The sequence below is a fragment of the Acanthochromis polyacanthus genome, chromosome 11 (assembly GCF_021347895.1).
Source record: "Acanthochromis polyacanthus isolate Apoly-LR-REF ecotype Palm Island chromosome 11, KAUST_Apoly_ChrSc, whole genome shotgun sequence".
Taxonomy (NCBI): domain Eukaryota; kingdom Metazoa; phylum Chordata; class Actinopteri; family Pomacentridae; genus Acanthochromis; species Acanthochromis polyacanthus.
The window spans coordinates 4,693,572-4,706,183 of record NC_067123.1 but is presented as its reverse complement, the minus strand read 5'-3'; the positions used below and the strand labels follow the sequence as shown (position 1 = coordinate 4,706,183).

The window sequence follows — 12,612 nt, the reverse complement described above, 5'->3', positions numbered from 1 at the left end:
ATTTATTTTCCTGCTCTCTGGTCCTTCAGAAACTTCATGATTTAGTTTCATTGAGAGACTTTAAATCTCCGATCAGCAGACGTGTAACTGAGGAGTGCAGCTGGATTTAGTTTAGGGCATCTTTAATCCATTTGTTCTTTTTAATGTGGTTTATTTTTGCCATTGTGCTTGATTTTATAATCTTTTGTGACTTTACAACAGTGTCGGTCAGATCTCAACTGAAAAACAGCTTTAATATCAACAGACTCCCTGGTTCAATAAAACATCTAAATAAAGGTTTGGTGAAGGAAAGAGTGAAGAACTATTTTTCTAGAAGAAATGCAGCTTTAAAATAATCTTAATGTTGCTCCATGTCTTCTAATAACCACAACTACTTTATTCTTACCCTGACATAGACCAGAGCAAAAAAACAAAACAAACAAAAAAAAAGATACAAATCAAAAAATTGATCAGGAATACTTTGTTTGAAAATATTTTAAAAATACCAAATAAGTCTGGAGTTCCCTTAAAATGCCATTTTTCTCTTGTCCCACCCCCCTGATGACCAAACTGAATCTAAAATAAAACAGTTAAAATGAAATTTAAATCTCCTTTTTTTGCAATAATTTTTTTTCATTGATGTCTCTTGGAAATTTTTTACTCAATATAATATTTTAAATAATAATTATTATACATGGAACGTGTCCCACAACAACCCTGTTAGCACAACCTTTTTAGCTGGTAGAAGAAGAAGAAAACAATCACATGAAACACTGGAATTATCATCACAGTTTTCCTACAGAATTGGTAGAGAAAAGCTACGTCCTCTTCTATTTTTCATATTTTCCATCAGTAACAGCTAGCTAAATATCTAGCTTCTACTCCTGAGAAAAAGCCAACATTAGCATGGATTAGCAACCCTGTCACTGTGATTGGAGTAGGGTTAGCAAACAACACAAAACATGGAATAAAAATGCTACCATTGATGTGTAAGCTGAACCAATCATATTGATTAATATGGAGCAGAAAACTGCAAAAGAGTCAGTTTATTCTTCTAAAATGTTGAAGCCTAAATGTCCTCCGATTCTGGAACGAGCCCTGTATCTCCCATCCCTGCTTTATTTATTTAACGTAGCATCATAAAGCTGAAAGAGACTATTTCATTATAATATTTAACTTTAACCGTCTGCAGCGGGAAATTAAATGCCATCTGTTGGTGGCTATCGTTTGTTTACACGATGCTGTGGTTTAACTTTGCAGAGGATTGTGGGTCAGAACTGCCAGAAAAGCATTTTAGCTGCAAACCCGGCCACATGTAGTAGAACATCCTGGTATTTGACATAGTATATACTGGGATGTACTTCATCTTTTTCTGGTACGATACAGTAAATAAAAAAGTAAGGATATTAAAATGCATCGTCAATTTCTGTTTACATCCCCCAAGTGAACAAAAAACATCAAGTAATTGAATCAAACTGTCAAAAATAAAGTGGCGAATCAGTTTTGAATCGTCTGTTTATTCATATTTTCACTCTAACAGAGTGAAGCCTGGCAGCAGAGTAAAAGTGCATCTCATCTGCAGTGTGTTTTACTTCATTACTGCGGCTTCCTGCTGAACGATGCCTTCAGGCTGCTGCTTATTCAGAACAACATCGAATCTGATGTGGAATAAATCAAACCCAAGGCAACTGTTTGAGAAACAAGAAATGTGGCGACGATTTTAAATCACAAGCTCAGTTATCAAACTCACAGAACGCCATTAAACGCAGCATTAACCAGCAGACGGAACTGGTTTCTTCTACATTCTAAATGAGTGCAGGTTGATGGATGCAGACTGTGGCGCCCCCATGTGGTGACACTAAAGACCTACAAAATAAATGATTTTCTACAAGATTACATCATCTTTCAAAGAATAAACCAATACTCTAATCTAAATACTAGCTGGAAAAGACCAAGAATATGGTTTGAAAGTGTGATTTTTTCCAGTTTAGCTGATTTTTCACCGACAGTTGTTTGGTGGAAGGTGTTTAACCCTCCTGTTGTCTTATTTACGGGCACCAAAAATATTGTTTCTTTGTCTGAAAAAACAATCCAAAAATTTAGCAAAAAAATTATCTCCAAATTTCTGAAAATTTGCAAAAAAAATTCAGGAAGAAAATTCCAATAATTCCTTAAGTTTCCCTTTAAAAAAATATTTTTAAAAAAATCCCCAAATTTGTCAACAAAATTCTTGTAAATGTTTTCTAAAAATGAGTAAAAATCTTCCAAAAAAAAAAAAATCCTAGAAATATCTAAAGTGATTCCATACATATCAGTAAAACTTCTAACTTTATCTTTAAGAACATTCACATAAAAATCAACCAAAATCCAGCGAAATTCAGCTGGATTTTGGTTGATTTTTATGTGAATGTTCTTAAACATTTTTAACATTTCTTTTTTTACCACCAAAAATGTTCAGAGATTTCCCTAAAATGTTGAAAATGTGGACTTCAAAAGTTTCACTGTGAAAATATATAGGCCTATATGTTTTTCCATATTTTCAATCTTTAAAGCGGCTCAATTTTGATCCACAGGACGACACGAGGGTTAAGCTGGCATTAAGTTCATGCCTTTGCCCTCTGGATCAAACAAACAAACTTCAGAGCAGCTCTGTTGCGGTGTTTTGGGACCGGCTCTTACCCGGGTCAGCTCGGACTCGGAGACGGAGCGGTGCGGAGGCGAGCGGCGCTGGTACATCGGGGGGCTGACGTCCTGGTATCCCGGACTGTCGTCATCCAGCAGCACCGCCCCGGCCTCCACCGACTCCTCGTCCTCCTCCAGCTGCGACGTCACGTCTTCGGGGCACATCTGGTGGTCGATGCCATTCTGGCTCAGGTTGCAGTGAACAGCTGGAGGGCGAAAGATAAGACGGACCGCCGGTAGGACCAGATTAGTGAGAGCAGATCAGGGCTCCAGAAGAGTTGTACTGAATCACAGTCAGTCAGGTGAAGACATGTGGAGCAGCTGATGCATTTTGATATGTTTACAGTAATATTTAGACACATATTCCACAGAGATTTGTCAAAGAAGCTCCAGTTCAAAGATGTTTTATGATTTCTTGTGTAAATGAGCAACACCTGCTGAATCACTGAACCAACGTAGATGCTAGTCTGCACAAAGTCCAGCAGATGGCAGCAGACAGCAACACATGGCAGGAGAACCACTGGGGCTCTCAGTTCAACACACAACTGTTTCTGTAATTTCACACCGTCTTAACCCTTCAGGGGAGTCAAACATGCGGTCCGCGGGTCGAAACCGGCCCTCCAGAGGGTCCGATCCGGCCCATGGAACGGCTTTAAAAATGAGTGACACCTCTGCCTGAGATGAATGACTGACTCTTCCATAAGAGAGTCAAAAATTACCCACATTAGAATCAATTTGTTTGTACATCATTCTTGTCATTTTGGGTCATAATCATAATTAGCATTACTGTTGTACAGGGGGTCCTCAACTTATGTCGGGCTGCAGGAACAGGACTCTGACGTAACGCCGTAAGTTGAAACTCCATCAGAAGAGTCTGAGACCCTGTCCACATGTATCCGGATAAGTCTGAAAAAGCATATATCGGCCTGTCATCCACACGTAACTGGAGGTTTTTGGTTCTGAAAACGGAGGTTTTGAAAACTCCAGCCAAAGTGGAGATTTGGGAAAAACCCCGGGTATGCGTTTACGTGTGGACAGACATAACCGGAGTTTTAGGAGCGCAGACGACACTGCCTGCGACAAAACTGTTGAGACGTCAGACATGCGACCTTTGTAGACAATCGGAGCAGAATGGACGCGCTCAAAAGTGTACTGGTTTCAACAATACTACAGGCGCTTTTTGCTTGTTTGATGTTACAAGCTCATTTACTGCTTCACCTCGAAGAGCATCGGAGAAGGAGGACTGCTGTGACTTCCGCTATTTTGCACCTGACAACCATTCCACGTCCTCGGCATGTTCGACGCGACAGACGCTGCCGCCGCTCCGGATACGTGTAGACGGAGATTTTTGTAGAAAACGGAGACGTGTGGCTGCAGATTTTTTTCCTAAACGGAGGGGGGCAGATATTCGGTTTTAAAATATCAGGATACATGTGGACATGGCATGATTTACACTTGGGGGTCACAATGAAGGGAAAAACGTTTTAGGCCAAAGTGTAGATTCCCACTGATTCCAAATATTCACAATATTCATTGTGCAGCAGGAATCCTAAAGAAGTTTGTTCAGCAACACAGAGTACATAGTTCTGCAAATTATAAAGTCAGTCTGGTGATACAAACAGAAACGATACTAGCAGCATGAAACTACTACCTTAAAAACTGTATTTAAAGGAGAACTTTTGCTGTTTTTAAATCAAACAACGCTATAAGCCAAATCAAATGCTGATGCATTTTGTACACAGTTAACTTATTTCCCTTTGCTTTTAAGGATAAAGAAGTTTTGCACCGAGATATAAACTCATTTAAACTGAGACAATCCATTTTAAACGTGGATTTGAAGCAAAATTCTTTCCTGTTACAAATTCAAGCCAGGGATCTGTAAAATAACTGTAAATTGTTCTAAACATTGCAAGAAACCAAATCCAGAACATTAAAAAGCATGTTCGAGTGCGTTAGCAGGAGAGTTGTGATATTTTTCAGCTGCTTAAGTTTTGCAGTTTGACTCATTCAGAGCACAAAAGACCATTTTCAAACTCAAAAGAAGAATCTGCTGCAAAATAACTGAGCAGCCTGATTAGTAAACCGGCTAATGTTGTGTCTGATGGAGTAAAGTCCTGCTGACTGGAGACGGCTGATCGCCTTTTCTAACGCTATAAATCCTGGAACCTGCTACATGAGCCACATACTGACACTGGAGCTCAGACAAGCTAAAAAAACGAAGACACTGAAGGACTGAATGGACTCAGATCTGTTCCTCTAATATATATCTATGGATGGTAGGGCTGGCCCGAATAGTGGTTTCTGGCCTCCGAATATTCGGGCCCTATTAAAGACAAATATCAGAATATTCGTTCCGTGAAAATTTGGATCTTTTTTCATTTTTAGAAAGTTCTGGCCAACGTTTCCTGATGACAGATTGAACCCAGTGTAAACCGACCTTCGTTGCCTTCGTTTTGTCTTCAGCAGAGGTCTTCGGCATCTTGTCTTGTGTTTATGCAACGAAGTGAAGCGCGACGTCAGAGTCGGCAGCCACCTGGCCTTTCGGGTGGTGTTTACAAACACGAATGGAGGAGCCGAAATGAGCCGAAGAACACGGCGGAATGAGCCGAAGTGGGCCGAAGGCGCAGGGAAGAGACGAGCTCCGAATATTTTCGTCTGGGGGGAGGAGGGAGTGATCACATCGACATATGTGTATATGTTATAGACATATGCGTATATGTTTATGTGATGACATGATGAGAAGAGCCGATAAGTGCCGATGTGGGGAGGGAAGACAGTAACGCTGCATATTCTTTCCGCCCGGTAACATCCGATGGGGGGTGGGGCGGCAAATATTCGGATACCAAATTAATATCCGGATAGTGCCGTAGCGAACGAATATCCGGATATTCGGGTCCAGCCCTAATGGATGGATCCATATTTCTACTAAAATCCAGTCTTTGGTCGACATTTCTCCAACTTTTGAGGCTCTAACATCAGTAGAATAAGACATATGGCAAGACAACATTTGACTTGAAATCTTTCCAAAATGATTCAAAATGTGTCAAAAGTGACTTGAAACTTGTCCAGAATCATTAAAAAAATGTAGACAACTACTCAAAATGGACCAAAATGATACTAAATACTAATAGGTAATAAATAAATTCAAATTTTCAATCCAGGCTGGTCTCGTGTCTCCATAAACTTCCTGTGAGCGTATATAAATGGATGGATCCATGCTTCTATTAAAATACAGTCTCTGGTCAACATTTCACTAACTTTTGAGGCTCTAACATCAGTAGTTTGACTCATTCACAGCCCAAAAGACCATTTTTAAGACCGAACAGAAGAATCTGCTGCGAAATGACTGAGCAGCCTGATCAGTAAATCGACTAATGTTGTGTCTGATGGGGTAAAATCCTGCAGAGTCTTGATCGACCTTTTCTAACTATAAATCCTGTAACCTGCTGCGTGAGCCACATATTGACACTGGAGCTCAGACAAGTTGAAGATGCTGAACGACTGAATGGACTCAGATCGGTGCGGTTGCGTTTCAGCCCAGGTTATAAAAGCGTGTTGTCATTTCCTCCCTCGAGATTATTTCTGGTGTTTCGTCGGAAGTGTCAGACTCTCTTTTGGTGGCAGTGAGACATTCGTTTGTCATCGTGAAACCAGTCGTTCTGAAGCACCGGTGGCTCCTTTTTATCACACCTGAAGGTTGCAGCTTCACTTCTGAGCAGATTAAAGGTCAAAGAAACGATTTTCAGAAGCTGCTGCTTGACTTAAACAGACTGAATGAAAATAGAAAAGAAGAACAGTGAGAAAATGGTCCAAACTAAACGCTCTGTGACAGTGAAGCACATAAATGAATGTGATAAATAAATATTAGATGCTGGATTAAAGAGACGACAGCTTCACATCGGCCAAACACAAATGTCAGTCTGTTCGCTGGCAGAGCAGCACGTCCAGGAAAACTGCCAATGAGAGAATTTCGGGGCAATTAGAGGCCGTCTGACAGCTCAACACAACAACATCTGTACTGGAACCACAGCAGGAGGCCTGATGTACTGCACATCTGGAACGAGATGATTCAGAGGAGAAACGTCTGATAAAAGCTGGATCACAGCCTCACCTAACCTCTGGACACGTTCATTGATTATTCTGGTGACAGGATCATTTATTGCACAGTCAGTCACAGAGAGCTAAAGTCTGAACACATTCCTGCTGCACGAGTCAAACCAGAGTCGCAGGAATTTATTCCAGAATAAAGAAACAAGGTCAGTCTGGGTCAGTTCAGATAGAAGAGCTGCAGTACCTTCTCAGATTCTGTTCAGTTTAATTGTAAAACTAAGTTCGACAAGATGTTTTGATAGAGCCTAAATAAAACAATATTTCTACTAAAATACAGTCCATGATCAACATTTCTAGGGCTAGACCCGAATATCCCGAATATCCGATTATTCGTTCGCTACGGCACTATCCGGATATTAATTTTGGTATCCGAATATTCCAAATAATATGACCATGTGGTATCGCAGGTCCTCTTCCCTAACAAATTTGCAAAAATCTCCGCTCCCCTCCACCAAGACGGGACCTCCGCTTGGACCCGGGAGAGCAGACGAACGGATCCGAATATTCGGGCCGTCTCCCCCGTCTCATTGGTCAAGGAATTTAATGTGTGGTTTCAGTTTCCTGCTATTTAGGTTGTGGATACATTGATAGGAAACAGAACCTGATGTTATAGATAGAGGTCTAGATGTTGGTGTTCATAGAGGCCTAGATGTTGATGTTCATAGGGGTCTAGATGTTGGTGTTCATAGAGGTCTAGATGTTGGTGTTCATAGGGGTCTAGATGTTGATGTTCATAGAGGCCTAGATGTTGATGTTCATAGAGGTCTAGATGTTGGTGTTCATAGGGGTCTAGATGTTGGTGTTCATAGGGGTCTAGATGTTGGTGTTCATAGGGGTCTAGATGTTGGTGTTCATAGGGGTCTAGATGTTGGTGTTCATAGAGGTCTAGATGTTGATGTTCATAGAGGTCTAGATGTTGGTGTTCATAGGGGTCTAGATGTTGGTGTTCATAGGGGTCTAGATGTTGGTGTTCATAGGGGTCTAGATGTTGGTGTTCATAGGGGTCTAGATGTTGGTGTTCATAGGGGTCTAGATGTTGGTGTTCATAGGGGTCTAGATGTTGGTGTTCATAGGGGTCTAGATGTTGGTGTTCATAGGGGTCTAGATGTTGGTGTTCATAGGGGTCTAGATGTTGGTGTTCATAGGGGTCTAGATGTTGGTGTTCATAGGGGTCTACATGTTGGTGTTCATAGGGGTCTACATGTTGGTGTTCATAGGGGTCTACATGTTGGTGTTCATAGGGGTCTACATGTTGTGTTCATAGGGGTCTACATGTTGGTGTTCATAGGGGTCTACATGTTGGTGTTCATAGGGGTCTAGATGTTGGTGTTCATAGGGGTCTAGATGTTGGTGTTCATAGGGGTCTAGATGTTGGTGTTCATAGGGGTCTAGATGTTGGTGTTCATAGGGGTCTAGATGTTGGTGTTCATAGGGGTCTACATGTTGGTGTTCATAGAGGTCTAGATGTTGGTGTTCATAGGGGTCTAGATGTTGGTGTTCATAGGGGTCTAGATGTTGGTGTTCATAGAGGTCTAGATGTTGGTGTTCATAGAGGTCTACATGTTGGTGTTCATAGGGGTCTACATGTTGGTGTTCATAGGGGTCTAGATGTTGGTGTTCATAGGGGTCTAGATGTTGGTGTTCATAGGGGTCTAGATGTTGGTGTTCATAGAGGTCTACATGTTGGTGTTCATAGGGGTCTACATGTTGGTGTTCATAGGGGTCTAGATGTTGGTGTTCATAGGGGTCTAGATGTTGGTGTTCATAGAGGTCTAGATGTTGGTGTTCATAGGGGTCTAGATGTTGATGTTCATAGGGGTCTAGATGTTGGGATTAAATGTGCAGAGTTACAATCTACTTTGTGTGAAAATTTACCAACATATGAGGCTTTTTAGCAACACAGTACTAACCTCATTAGAAAATTATGCACTTACCCCCATTCATAAATGTTGTGATTTAAGTGATTTTTTCTTAAAAGGAGGGAATGTCTTTTAAAAGTGACACCAACAGGTTTATGATGAGAAAGATTAACAGCTGAATGTGTGACTGATTGAGTTAATGTCAGCAGCTGCAGGACAAATATTCTGAAAGTTTATTGTTCAGAATCCCACAGTCGAGGTTTCCCTCTGGACCACAGTTTTCTACCATTAACTACCAGGTTTGTATCGTTAACTACCAGGTTTCCACCATTGCCTACCAGGTTTCTATCATGAACTACCAGTTTGATATATTTAACAACCACTTTTCTATTGTTAACTACCAGGCTTCCACCACTAACTACCAGGTTTCCAAACTCAACTTCCAGGTTTCTATCGTTAACTAGCAGGTTTCCATCATTAAGTACCAGGTTTCAATTAACTACCAGGTTTCTATCATTGATTACCAAGTTTCTATCATTAACTACCAAGTTTCTGTCAATAACTATCGGTTCTCTACCATTAACTACCAGGTTTCTATTAATAACTACCAAATTTCTCTCAATAACCACCAATTTTCTATCATTAACTATCAGCTCGCTATAATAACTACAAGTTTTCTACCATGAACTACCAGGTTTCCATCATTAACTACCAGGTTCCTACCCTGAACTACCAGGTTTCAGTCCTGCTGAGTCCTGATGAGGCCTGGGCTGCTGGTGTTGGACCTCAGACAGAATAAACATGACCAGTTCATGTTTTAACCAAAGCCGAGTTGAGATTCGCAGCACGAAGCTCGGCTGCCTCTCGCTGTCTCTTTATTCTCCTGCAGCCTCCTCAGCCTGCAGCTCAGTGAAGACATGAATTAAACATCCTTTGAACAATGGAGCCGGCTGAAGGATGGAGGATGACGGGATGAGGATGAAGAGCTCAGAGAGGAAGGACGGCGGCATCACAGTGGGCGTGAAGAGGCCCCATACAGAAATGCTTTTTTCTTTTTTCTTTTTTAAAACAGCAACAGTTACTATAAATAGCAGCATCACATTCTGGCTCTGACATGCGCTGTGAAGGCATCACAAGGGAGACGAGATGATGTCTGCTTTCTGTTTCCATCAATGAGACTCATTGGGGAAAAAAACCAAAGGTTACAAACAGCTGGCTGCATTTTTATTATCTGAGGGAGATTAAGAAAGAGCTGCAGCAGATTCAGATTAATTACTGGATCTGCAGACACGACAAACATATTACAAACATAATATGGTCATTTTGCTTCATGGTGTCCATCCAATGCCAGGTTTCTACAATTAACTACAAGGTTTCTATATCAACCACCAGGTTTCTGTCATTAACTACCAGGTTCATGTCGTTAATTAGCATGTTTCTACCAATTACTAGCAGTTTTATATAGTTAACTACCAGGTTTCTACCATGAACTACCAGGTTTCTGTCATTTAATACCAGGTTTCTGTCATTAACAAGCAGGCGGTTTTTTTTATCATTAACCAGCAGGTTTCCATCATTAAGTAACAGGTTTCTATTGTTACCAGGAAACCAAAGGTTACAACCAACCAGATGCATTCTTATTATCTGAGTAAGACTAAGAAAGAACTGCATCAGATTTAGATTAGGACATTACAAACATATTCCTGACATAAAAACATTCTGCTTCATCGTGTCCATCCAGTGTTATTACACAGCAGTTCTGCAACAGATACGTGCAGCCAATTACAATAAACTACATGTCTGATGTCCAGACGCCTCTGAACCACCAACAGCAGCTCTCAGGATCATAAACGCAGAGTTCAGTTTGTATCTTTAACCTTAATTCACACTGGGAGGTATACTGAGGCGTCCACTGTGTTCTGTTTGATAAAAGTCCAGCTCACACCTGAAGCCTTCACAGTAAATCCACTGATCTGTTGGACACTGAGTCTTACTTAACAGCATCACTGACAGTCAGGAGAGACTCTGCTGTATTTATCCTGACAGTTTAGATTCAATCAGCCGGTCACTTCTGCTACTACGACTCCCTGAGCTGCATCACACAGAGAATAAGCTGAATAAACCTAGTATCAACACGCTGAACAAAATGGTGATTGCATAACACATATTTTATCACGTATATATTCAGTGTTTTGATTTTCCATACTTGTCTCCTACTTGATCAGTGCAAACACAGCCTAATATAACAGCTAATGTTACTTATTTTGGCTAATATAACAACTAATGTGACTTTCTGGACTAAAGTGATGGCTGTTTGGCTGAAATAGCACCTAATGTTACTAATGTGGGCTAACGTACTGTATGACACTTGTTTGAGTTGATGTGACAGATAATGTTACTTGTTTGGGCTAAAGTGATAGCTTATGTTACTTGTTTGGCCTAACATTGAGGCTAATGTTGCTTGTTTGGGATAAAATGATGGCTAATGTTACTTGTTTGGGACAAAATTGTCGGTAACGTTACTTTTAGGCTAAAATAGCTGCTAATGTTACTTGCTTGGGCTAAATTGATAGCTGCTATTGATGGTTATTTGTTTGGTTTAAGGTGGTAGCTAATGTCACTTCTTTTAGCTACCATAGCAGCAAATGTTACTTCTGTACGCTAACATAGGAACTAATGTTACAAATGTGGGCTAATATGGTGTATAATGACTCTTGTTTGAGCTGATGTGGTAGCTAAAGTTACTTACATGGGCCGACGTAGCGACTAATTGTACTTGTTTGGGTTAAAGTGGATGTTAATGTACCTTGTTTGGGCTAAAGTAGCAGCTAATGTTACTAATGTAGGGTAACATGGTGGCTAATGCTACTTGTCTGGGCAAACGTAGCAGCTAATGTTACTTGCTTAGGCTAAAGTAGCAGCTAAATTCATTTGTTTGAGCTAACATAGCAGCTAATGTGACTTGTTTGGGCTAACGGAGCAACTAATTTCATTTGTTTGGGCTAACATGGCAGCTTATATTATTTGTTTGGGCTAACATAGCAGCTAATGTTGAGGCTCAGAAATGATGCTAAAAGTCCATCAAAAAGTGATAAATCTGGACCCAACTCTGGACTTCAAGGACCTGGAACTGGGAAAGTAATCACAGTATAATGGTTGATGGAGATTTTTTTTTTTTTTTAAATCAGATAATTTTGAGGAGGTTTTTGTCAGATTTAGATGGTCTTCTTAGTAATGACCTACCGTACATTTTTTGCCATCTAAAGTCAGAGCCAGTCCTTATTTAACATGATTTCTCAAAACATTTGCCTGGTGAAGGTTTAACACTAAATATTATGAATAAATAAGTGTACAGGAGTCTATTTGAAACATTTCTAGATGCACTTTCCTCATAAAAAAAAGACGCTCTGGGTTATTTTTCTGTTTTATTTCTACCCTGAACTCTGCACCGATGGAAGAAAAGCCAGACTCTCCTTTTCTGTGCAGCTCCAGAAAGTTTCAAAGTGAAACCAGCGGTGGGTCCATAATCAGAGGTGGGTTTGCTCTCAGTGGTGATCTGTTGAAATGTTAGAATCAATGGTTCTGACCCAGAAATGAAGCTTAGAGACAGAAACTCTGCAGAACTTCGGCTGCCTCCAGCACGTTCAGGAGGAAGACGATGATTCTGATCAGGAATGACGTGGGTGTGTTTAACCGGGCGCTCCGGGGGGAATCTGAAGAGGTGGTCTGGACCAGAACCAGCAGGATCTGAGCAAAATGACATTTCAGTCATCGGCGCAGCTGTTAGTCTTTTTATACGTTAACGAATCAGAACTCAGCCGCTGTAAATAACCGAATGAGACGATCGGCTTCCTCCATCTGTTATCTCCACCATTTAGTCCTGCACAGATCTGCATCCTGATTCTCACTTGAGCTGACAAACCGAGTCCATCCTCTGTAAATCAGACCGAATCTGAAAGGAGTGTGTGAACGTTAGGAGTGT

General features: G+C 40.8%; 1 protein-coding gene across 2 annotated transcripts in view; it reads right to left on the bottom strand.

The window, feature by feature from the left end:
- The window catches only part of samd12 (sterile alpha motif domain containing 12), a 197,828-nt gene that overhangs the window by 159,582 nt on the left and 25,634 nt on the right, over positions 1 to 12,612 (bottom strand). For both annotated transcript variants that reach the window (XM_051955482.1, XM_051955481.1), the window contains exon 2: positions 2,659 to 2,867. In XM_051955482.1, coding sequence (XP_051811442.1) covers positions 2,659 to 2,867 — 209 coding nt within the window. The remainder of the gene's footprint in view (positions 1 to 2,658; positions 2,868 to 12,612) is intronic.